The following is an 11,036-nucleotide window of genomic DNA, read 5'->3' on the forward strand; positions in this document are numbered from 1 at the left end:
AGGGCGGGATGGGACTCAGCCAGCCTAGGCCCCTGTCCCTCCTCCCCCAGCCGGGCCTGTCACACAATCACACTCATCAAAACTGCAGATGGCAAACCAGGCCTGACATCTGCTGTCCCCACCACGAAGGGACACGACTGCACCATGGACGCTGGGATGCTCTGCCCCAGGTACCACCCACCAGTGGGCAGCCCTTCGTTACAGCCTGTGGCAGGGGCCTGGCCCTGTCTCATCAATGTGACACACAGCGTGACGGCCCCCTGCCCGCCCAGCTCCGCCACTGTAGTCTCAGCCCTGCCTTTGGATTGGGCTTTATGCAGCGGTTGGTCCCAGTGGCCATGGTCAGAGCTGGAGCGGGACATACCGGGAGCTTGGGGGGCGGGGGGGAGCTGGGGTCCGCTGCTGCTCGGTGCTAAGGACCCTGGAGCTGGGACCTGGCCCTGTGAGCCTGTGCAAAGCTCTGGGTTGTTCCCGTGTCGGGTTTGACCCCTTCCAGGGATGGGCAGCTCGGGTCTGGCTCTGAGCTTGGCTGATGCCCACCTGGGTTTTGCAGGCAGGTTGAGAGCCTGTCCCACTCGGGAGTGGGGGCTCAATGAGCTTTCTACAGGGTGCGGGAACAGGTGGTTCTAAGGGCTGGTGTGCAAAATTGATCCCCGCTCTCCTACTGGTGGACAGATCCGGACCCTCTCCCCATAGGAGAGCCAGGCTCCTCCGAGGGTGGGGGGATATTGTACAGACTGGCTGGAGGAGGTGGCTGCATGGGGCACTCCCTGACCTCCAGACTCCATGTATAAGCAGTTAAAGGGACACTCAGATTCACTCCCTCTGCTTTCCCTTGGCACTGGCAGAGCCGGCTTTGGGCACCCGCCGCACGGGGAGGCAGGTTCAGTAGCGGCTGATGGGGAAGGGCTGCGCTGATGGGTCAGGCACTAACGGCACACGGGAGCTCGGGGTCAATTCCCGGCTCTGCCCCCGACGCCCTGTGTGGCCATGGGCGAGTCCCTTAGGATGAGTTGTGAAGGGGAGCCTCGCCCACCGGGGCCATCGAAGGTCGGCCCCTGCCCCAGCAATGGCACAGGGACGACGCCACCGCCCTGGGTAGGGCCAGCAGCACGGGGCCGGCTCAGACGCTGGGGCAACAAGGGCCAGGGCAAGGCCTAGAGAGAGGTGGAAAAACGAGAGAAACCCAAACAAACGTCCTCAGAGGTGACTTCCCATCCCCCAAACGGCCAATGAGTCTGTGTCGAGCATGGGTCAGCATTCCACTGCCTGCTCCCGGGACGGCACAGACACCGGCTGTGTGACTACAGCTCAGACTACGGGCCCGGCCGCGGCTCTCCAGCCGCCCGCGCCGACCCCGGGGCCCGGCCGCGGCTCTCCAGCCGCCCGCGCCGACCCCGGGGCTCTGGGCATCTGCAGAGCCCTTTGAAGCTTACAGTCTGATCTGAAGGCCACAGGATCTTTCCCACTCACTTCAGTGGGCTCTGGAGCGGGCGGTTGGCCTGACTCTGCACGGTGCTGAGTGAGTTCGGCTCCCACTGGTTGCAGTGGGGGTTAAAGGAGCTTGGCACTGGCTGGATTTGGCTCTCTGCCCTTCCCCAGTCAGCAAATACTAGTGCTCTGAAGTTACCCCACCTCCTGGAGGGGAGACTCTTGACACTTGCCCACCAGGACAGGGTTTTGAAGATCTTTCCTCAGGACTGAGAGGAATGGATTTATTTAATGCAAGCCAATCCTCAGCACAGGGCTATCAAGATGAGCCAGCCCCACTCTAAACAAAGCAGCAGCCATAAAAGCGGAGGGAGAAGATATTCCTAAGCCTCCCACCTACAACAAGTCATCCAGAGGAGGGTCATTTCTAGAGGAGCCGCCACCTTAACAGAGTCCCCCTAACCACACCTGGCCTTGTTCCATCTCTGTGCATCAGCTCTCGGCACTGCTCTGGGAAGGGCAATCTGTAGTTAACTCCTTCTGCAGAGCTCAAGGTCATACTGTGATGGGAGGCACTGACAGGCCCCACTACAAATGGATACGGGCAACCCAGAACATTGTCTGCAGCCTGTTCCGTCTTCTGATTGGGGCTGCCCAGAATCCTCTCCAGTGCAGGAGGGCGTAGCAAGGGGGAACCCACGGCACAACCGCCAGGGGCCCTGCTGCTCCTTGCCAGCTTGTGTCACACAGAGGAGGGCTGGAATTCGGGAGATCAGACCACAGGCTGGATCCTGGGTTGAGGAGCTGGGAAGGGGTGAGGGAATGCCACTCATCCAGCAACTGGCAGGAAGTTAAGCCCAGCAGAGCAGCAGGCTGCCAGGGGAAAGCGGCATTTCTGCTGCACTTGTGACCTACCCAAGCGCCCGAGAGGGGAGCGAGCAGGTGGGGAAGGAAATGGGCAGTACGAGGATTAAACGTTTCTATGGATAGTGAGACCATCTGGCTCTATGTTCTCCTGCTTCACAGCACAGGTCAAGCACTGGCAGAGAGGGGCTGGAAAGACACTTCCCTGGAACGGAATAGCCTGCGCCCAGGGGCTCCTTCCCCTCCCTCAGACACTGGCCACGCCTGCAGCAGACAGACCCCTGGGCTCTTGGCCTGCCTGAGGAATAAACACACCCAACCCTGCAACGGTCTGCTCACACTTCGCAGCTTCCTCCGAGCAACTGCAGCAGGGCCGTTTGCAGCGGCCCACCGCTCAGGGTACGTCTGTCCTGCAATCCCGGGGTGACTGCAGCTCCTTCGGCCTGTGACACTGAACACAGCTAGAAAACCCCTGGGCACCGTAACTTTGCCAGCCTCACCCGCCCTGTAGAAGCAGCTTCCACTGACCCAGCTACTGGCGCTTGGGGAGGTGGAGTTCCTGGAGCGATGGAAACCCCCCTTCTGGCCTGTAGCCGGCAGCTACACGGCTGGTGCTACACGGCAGGTGCTCCAGCAGCACAGCGAAGGTGCCGAGCGGTGCCACTGCAGTGCCAAGAGTGCAGACGTGGCCTTAATCGGGCTGGCGCTGGCCCCAGAGCAGGGGCTAGTGCCATGGTAATGAATCCAGGCCTGCCCTGGGACCTGAGCACGTCTACTGGAGCTGCAGTTACCCTGTAGGATTCCAGCATCGGCAGGCCAGACCCCGCCATGCACAAGGGGCACTCAGTGACCCCCTTCTCCCTGGGAACAAATGGCAGACATGGGCCAAATCTCCAACCCACGCAGGAAGTTTGGGAGACGCTGACCCAGCCAGGGGAGAGGGCCCCCAAAGGGCTCGGTGGGTGCGGAGGGCAGCCTCAGCCCAGGCGATGGCCATCCCGGGGGCCTTCCCCAAGGAGCAGCAGACGCCAGGCAGGGACTTTGCCATAATTCTTTTATTTCAACGTGGGGAGCTTTTACATTGGTACAAATCTATTTTCAGGCCAGAAATCTGACTCGGACTGAACCATTCCTCTATATACACATACATGATGCTTTCAGGGGGGCCATAACTGAAGGCTGCACTGCCATACGTACAATGGGGAGGTGGGTCCGAGGGGGCTGGGTGATGCACGCACAGGAATGCAAGTCCACAGGGCCAAGAGCACTGGAGGATTAGATGGTGCTGTTGCCACGGGGAGGTCAGGGCAGTGCACGTCTGAGATCCAAGGGGCTGGCTTTCCTTTCGGGACTGCAGCACATGACTGCCTGCCTTGGGGGAGTGATGGGGGAGGGGGAGGCAAGGCCAGTCCAGTCACACGCCCACAGACACACGCTTGTTTGAGGCTGGAGGTAGCAGAAAATGCTTTTACACATCTTCCCTCTGGCCTTACTGGCCCAGCTGTGCCATCAGCTGACTGTTGCCAGGGAAGGATTTGTAAGGCAGAGTCCAGGGGTGGGGGTGGAGGGGGGCGGGCGTGTGGCTTCATTGGTCCGTCTAGTCCCCTCCTGCCGCTTCCTCACATGCTTGCTTGTGATGCTCTGGAATTTTGTGCGGCTGGGGTGTTGGGCTCCGGCATGGTCTCTGGAGATCCTTCCCCAGCTGAGGGCTGTGACCACCTCCGCCGCCTCTCCCCTGGAACAAGCCCCCTGCTGGATCACACACCCTGGAACCCACAGCAGCAGCCAAGTCCCTCCGACTCCCCTCCCCAGGTCACTGTCTCCATGCACGCCAGCAGCAGCTGGTGCTCAGAGGACGACCCTTCGGTCTGGGGGCTCTCCCCGGCCAGCCCGCTGGTGTCTCACTTCCAGGTGCTTGTTCTGGACTCGCTCAAAGTGCTGCAGCAGCTCCAGGTAGTCGATGTTGGTGGCGGTCGCTTTCTTGAAGCCCAGGGTGGTCTTAGTGCTGTCTCTGGGGAGAGGAAGCAGAGAGAGATGAGAGGGCGTGTGCCAAGCACCCAGTCTGTTACCACCCCCACGCAGACACCACATACCGGAGCTCCCTGCCCCACGGGCCAGACGCTTGTGCTCTCTCAAGAGTCACCCCCACACCAGCAGCGTTAGACAGAGCTGCTGCCCTGCGTGTGCGGTTCCTCAGGTGCCATTCACGGCGTGTGACGCTCCCTCCCAGGCCGGGGGGGCCTAGCAAGCTGGGGGCACCAGGCTGCTTTTCTAATCCCAGGGTTCTGCAGAGACAGTCCAGGGCCCCAGCTGCAAGGCATCTCCCCCGGCTGAGCAGACAGCGCCCGGGACGCCAGCCTGCCTGAGCGGGAAGGGCACGCCAGGTTACGGTGCTGCAGCCAGTGCAGAGGAAGCCCGCAGCGCCGGGGAAGTTACTGACCCAATGGGACCAAGGACCAGAGCACCCAGCCGGGCCGTGGCCTCGTGTCCTTTCAAAGCCAGCCCCACACACCCACCAAGGCCACTGCCCTACAACCCTGCTGGACTGCCCCCCATGCCCATCTGGCTCTTCGCTCCTGTCCGACTGCACCTCCAGCAGGGCCGGCCAAACCCTGCCTCGGATAGTGCATGCACCAGCCCCCCTCTGCGTCGGGAGTCACTGCTGCCACATGTCCCCGTCCCCCACAGAGCAGGCTGCCCTCGCCCACGCGCCCCACCCTGCCGATCAGCACAATGGGACAGGCTCTTGTCCCACCTCGTGCTCCCGTCTGTTCCCAGAAGCCCCGAGGGTGGGGGGAAAACGGCCCAGCCCGATGTTATCCCCCACGCCCAGTGCCTGTTCCAGCCCAGCTCCAGCTGACATCACAACAATGGGGCCGGTCGTGTCGGGGTTCCTGGGGGACGCTCAGCCCCAGCCCCTCCCAACTCCCCACGGGGCTGGGTCGGGTGAGGCTGCAAGGAGACGACAAACGTACATGTGGGCACCCGTGGCTCAGAGCCAGAACCGCTGCCTGGGAAGGGGGATCCGGGCAGGCTGGGGCAGGAGAGGTGGGACTGTCCCGCGGGAAGAGCACACGGTGGGGCAGTCTGCCCAGGGCCGGGCGTGCTGAGGGACCCTGGGCCTGTCCCTGGGCAGGAGAGAATGAGCTGCTGGAGGGGGAAGCAGTCTGAGCAGCCATGGGCTGATCTCAGCTGCCCTCCACCCTCCCCTGGCAGGGGAGAGAGCCTGGCCTAGTGCCAGGCGGGAGCACGGGAGCTCCCCCTTGGGCTGACCGAAGGGGCACAGGTCCAGGCTAGTGCGGGATGGCTCAAGGGGGCTCCGGACAAAGAGGGTCAAAGCACTTGGACTCCTGCCGCCAGCGCCCACAAAAGCCACGTGGCGTGCTGCTAAAAACAGGCCGTCTGGGCGGTTCAGCGGCTCGCCAGGGTCACGCAGGGGCAGCGGCGGCACTGGAAATAGAGCCTGGACTGTCAGCCAGCAGCTCTAACCACAGGCCAAGCTGGCTTGCTCCGAGGGTGGCAAAGCAGCGACTGCAGCAGGATGATCCTGGGTGGGAGACCCCCCCGTTCTCAGGTACATGCCCGTGGGAGACCAAGCCCTGTGCATTTCAACTGCCAACAAGCTGCGTGGGCTCCACTCAATTACTGCCAACTTAGCGGCATCCGCTTTGCAATTCTGAGGGTCTGGCTACACCCAAATTGCCCTGGGTTAGTGGAACCAGTGCAAAAGGCCCTGGGCACAGGCTTGTTCTGGTTCATTGGGGTTTAGTTTCAACCCAGTTCTAAGCAACTTATGCTGCATGGAGATAAAAGCCGCCCCCCACCCACGGGGTTGGACTGGTTTGACTCCGGGCAGGTCTCCACTTACAATGCTGCCCGCGTCGCGCTCCAGGGAAGAAGCTACCACACCAGCAGGAGAGCTTCTCCCGCCTCCGTAGCGATGGCAGTGGGGAAGCTCTCCTGCCAGCCCAGCACTGTCTACACTGCGGGTTAGACTAGGTAACTGGTGGCTTTTTCACACTCTGAGCGACAGTTATACCGATGTACGTTTATAGTGTAGACCAGTCCTAAAGTCTGTTTAGACTCACACCTGAAGTGAAACCAGGGCAACGCTGCAGGGAGACCAGCCCCGAGTGCCGGCTCCAGGGCTGTCTGTACTGCGGGCACGAGGAGGGCGAGGGATCGCCCACTGGCGCCATGGCGTCATGCGTCAAGGCTGGCAGAGGGAGCTCCCTCGGGCTTAACTAACTGATTTTCGGGGTGGCAAGTGTGGTGCTTGGGAAAGGGACGCACCTAACAGCACAAACAGGCGCTGAGGGACCTGCCTCAGTGCAAGACACGAGAAGTAATTCTTCCGCTCTACGCCGCGCTGATTAGGCCTCAGCTGGAGTATTGTGTCCAGTTCTGGGGCCCCATGTCTGGAAAGATGTGGACAAACTGGAGAAAGTCCAGAGACGAGCAACAAAAATGATTAAAGGTCTAGAAACCAGCTATGAGGGAAGATTGAAAAAACTGGGTTTGTTTAGTCGGGAGAAGAGAAGACTGAGAGGGGACATGATAACAGTTTTCAAGTACATGAAAGGTTGTTACAAGGAGGAGGGAGAAGAATTGTTCTTCTTAATCTCTGAGATAGGACAAGCAGCAATGGATTTAAATTGCAGCAAGGGAGGTTTAGGTTGGACATTAGGAAAAACTTCTTAACTGTCAGTGGCTAAGCACTGGAATAAATTGCCCAGGGAGGTTGTGGAATCTCCATCATTGGAGATTTTTAAGAGCAGGTTGGACAAACACCTGTCAGGGATGGTCTAGATAATGCTCAGTCCTGCCAGGAGTGCAGGGGACTGGACTAGATGACCTCTCGAGGTCCCTTCCAGTCCTACGATTCTACCGATGCTTCTCAATCCAGACCTGCAGCCCCCTGAGTAATTCCAGCCCGAGAGCCCCTCAACAGCTCTGCCAATACCCTAAATCCAGACCTGGCCCATGCTATGCCACTTAGCCCCCCCCGAGCTCTTCTGATGCCTCTCCATCCAGACAGGCACCCCCTGCTATTCCACTCCTAGTCCCCCAGCCCCCCGGCTCTGCCAAAGCCCCTCCATACTTATGCTCTGGGAAGGCCCCACTGTGCTGGGTGCTGCCCTGAAGAACCTGCAATCCAAGCGCAAGAGCACAGAAGAGGAGGATAATGCACGCGGCTATTCCAGCCCGTGTCTCCTCCCACCCAGCTCCGCCAAGGCTCCTCATGCTGTGCACCAGTCCTGCTATTCCAGGAGGGGAAAGCGCAAGGCACTAAAACGCCAGTGTTCAATCCTTTCCCACAGCAGTACGGGAATCCCGCCTCCCGGCTCTGCTGGCTGGCTCTGCGCCTCTGCCTGCTCTGCTTAGGAAGCTGGACTTGGCCAGATCATAAAGAGCGTTTGTCTCCTCGAGATTAATTGGAATTAGGAGCAAACCTGAGACCCGGCTGTGTGTCTGAGGTAGTGCTCCCCACCCTCGGCAGCGCTGAGACACTGGCGGGAGGAGAGGTTTCCCCTGGCCTGGATATTTGGGGGAGGGAGGCCAATCCACAGAGCTTGACATTTGGGAAATCAACAACCCCTACCTACACACACAAGGTGATTAACGGAGGAGGGGCAGAAACAGACAGGGCCTGTTTGTTGAGCTTTGAGGAGCTTAGAAGGGGAAGAAAAAACAACCCCCCACTGAAGGCTTAACCCTTCAGACACCCACTACATGCTGCAGAGCAGCAGAGAATATCTCCGAAATGCTTAGCCAGACAGCGCTGAATGGCCCAGTTTCTCCTGCTGAATCAGATGCTGCCTGAGTTCCTGTTTCCAGCCAGTGGGTATCTCCGCTCAGTGGCTGGGAAGACAGAACCGCTGGGCGAGGGGGTGGCAAGGAGCAGCCCTGGCAAGGAGCAAGGTGCCAGTTTGCTGGGAGGTCAGCACTGATTGGGGGCCCCCGGGAGGGGGCGGGAACAGACACTGCTACTCTGCTTAGCAAGTGGCTAATGCTCCCTTCAGAGCCAGGCATGCTGAGCCAAGCGACTGGCCTAGGCCATGTTATGCCTGGAAGTGCCATGCAGTGCTTGGGGAAACTCCTGCCATGGCTCTCATCTCACAGGGTCCCTAGGGCCCCTGCTGATTCTCCCTCCTGGCCGCCTTGTTCCAAGGAAGCCATGCTGGGCAGCTGAAGGCGAGCGTGTCTGCCCAAGGTCCTGTCTTCACTGGGCCGGGACAGTGGGGGGAAACATGCGGCCAAGATCCGGCTCATGGTGCTTGTGGTGTCAGAGCAGGCAGTGCTCATGGGCTGACACCATGTGATTACCTGGGTCCCTATCATGACCACAACATACTATTTATTTTCTCTAAAGCCATAGATCTACCTGGCTTGGCTAGCTCTGCTCCCAGTCCAGTGTGGACGAGACGTAACAGAGCAGGCCACGCACTGAGAAGTAACACTTCCTGATCCCCCAACCCCCCACTACTCCACCGAACTCAGGGGATGAGGTTCTGCCAAGCCTTTTGCTCCACTGAACTCACTAGGGAAGTGTGGGGCAGACCCCTGCTACTCCCTTGGTAGGTACAGCATCCCCACAAGCCCAGTCCCACTGGCCCAGTATAGTGCCCACTTTGGGTTACTGCCATGGGGCAGGACCGTAAGACAAATGCTTTGAGGCTGAGGGAGTTCCTTGCCCCTGGCTTTCCACCTGCACTGCTCAGAGGCTGAGGGGAAGAGCACAAGGCAAAGAGAGGCCGGAGGAGCACTGCTAGGGTCACAGGCAGAGCGCCCAGCAGAGTGCAGCCCCACAATGCCGACTGAGAGCTGGTCACCTCCAGTACACTGCGCTGGGCTGCTGTTGGCATTTACTTGTGGGCAAGCGTCCGTGAAGCCAAAGTGCAAAGAGCACTAGCCTGAGACAAGTGTCATCTGGGCAGGCACCGAGTCCTGCAGGCAGATGCCAACGGGAACGCCGCACCCCTGCAGCACCACCACTGCTGCTCCAGGCCTGCGAAGGGATGGCCAAGGGCACCTGCAACGAGCCTTTTGCCACGAGGTTTGGCCTCTGGTTGCTAGTGACCAGAGTGCATTACCAGCTCCTTGGAGGCTCATGTAAGAAGGATCGATGGCCTTAGTCTTGTTCATAGGGGACAGGTGGCCGCTTCCGTCACCGCTGGCCCCTCAGCAGACAGGCCGAGATGAGGAATGGGGCACAGAATCCCCCCCAGCAGCGAGACCCTCCACGGGAGGAAGGACGCGCTGGAGGCCATGGTACATTTGTTCGGGATGGCCAGTTGTGCTGCAGTTTGGAGACGTAAAGCCTACAGGGAGTGACAGCACCCAGCTCCCTTTCACACGGACTGTGGCACTCGCGAACCCGGCCCCCCACAGCAGGATGGCCAGCATGCTAAGCCACCAGGCTGCGGCTGTTTTAAATGCTGCCAACAGTCTGCGTTAGGCAAGGTTCTGGCGTCTCTCTCTGGAGTTGGGGGTTTCTCTGAAGACGACTGCCGCATGGTAGTTGAAACCTCAGGAACCACAAGAGGCACCGTGGGCTAATAGGTAGGACACTGGATTGGCCATCCTGGGCTCTAATTCCAGATGTGCCACTGGCCTGCTGGGTGACCTAGAGAGAGGCACACCTCAGTGCCTCAGGTCCCCCCCCTCGTCTTGTCTATTCAGACTGTAAAGCTGTGGGGGCAGGGATGGCCTCTCACTTTGTGTCTAGCGCAATGGATGCAGAACTGTAACAGACTAGAACGGACGTGCAACTCTCCTGTGCCGACCCCCACTCTTGGATTAAGAGATTAACCCAAGGCTCAGTGATGGTCAGACTGGGGAACCCAGGGAAATTCACATCCAGGGATAAATGCAACAGTCTTCTCTGCAGAGAGACGTTTAAGAAGAGAGCTAGTCCATACAAGGAGTGCAGACAAAGGAGATGGGACACCTTGATGGAGATGGAAAACCCGCCAGGCATCTCTGTCCAGGCAGTGGGTTGACCCCTTTCCCCCACGGCTTCCCCCTGCCCCAGCTGGCTCTCCCAAGGAGGGGCAGCTTGCTCTGTTAGGAGAGCGGGCTTCGATGTTTAATGGAATGTAGGTCACAGTTAATCAGATGCTCAGTCTGTCTGACAGCTCTGATTGCTCCAAAAGCCCGTAGTCGGGGGCGAAAGGAGGAAAACCCTCCCCCCCGAACATACACACAAATATAACTGCTCACACTCAAAAAAATACCCTGGCTGAGAACAGAGGCCAATGCTCCTGAGCACACAGGCTGGGGAGCGAGAGGCTCTGGATAACAAGGGACTAGTTAAAAGGCAAGGATCTGCTTTCGGCCCATCTTGGAACGTTGTCCCCATGGCTTTGCAGAGGAGGGATAAGTCTTTAATGTCTCCAGAAGGGATGTGCCACCGCTGAGGAGCAGCCCTCCCAGCTCATTAGCCTGGACTTCGAAAGAGCTACTTCCCCGCCAAGTGGGGCAGCCCAGCCGAACGGAGATGGGGTGGGCTCACCTGGACCAGGGCGAAGATGTTCCCAGGAGCCCTCCCCACCACAGCCAAGAGACGCCTCATCAGTGCCAAGAGAAGAGGAGAGCCACATACACTGGGACATTTTATGCCTGGCACTGGTTTTATGATAGCGAAGAATTAACAGCACAGGCTGGAGACCCTGGCACGCCACAGCTTCCCTCTCCCAGGAGGCCTTGCCTGACCGGCCACCCTCAGCCCTAACTGCATT

The 11,036-nt window shown here is 59.4% G+C and overlaps 1 protein-coding gene across 1 annotated transcript in view; it reads right to left on the reverse strand.

Annotated features, from left to right (window-relative positions):
• Positions 1-4,038: 4,038 nt before the first annotated feature.
• Positions 4,039-11,036, reverse strand: part of LOC112124992 (protein VAC14 homolog) — a 174,183-nt gene continuing 167,185 nt past the window's right edge. The window contains exon 19 of the mRNA XM_026653821.1: positions 4,039-4,306. Within this exon, the coding sequence (XP_026509606.1) occupies positions 4,144-4,306 (163 nt within the window). The 3' untranslated portion in view covers positions 4,039-4,143. The remainder of the gene's footprint in view (positions 4,307-11,036) is intronic.

Source organism: Terrapene carolina, unplaced genomic scaffold (assembly GCF_002925995.2).
Source record: "Terrapene carolina triunguis isolate 2854851 unplaced genomic scaffold, T_m_triunguis-2.0 Scaffold165, whole genome shotgun sequence".
NCBI classification, from domain to species: Eukaryota; Metazoa; Chordata; order Testudines; family Emydidae; genus Terrapene; species Terrapene triunguis.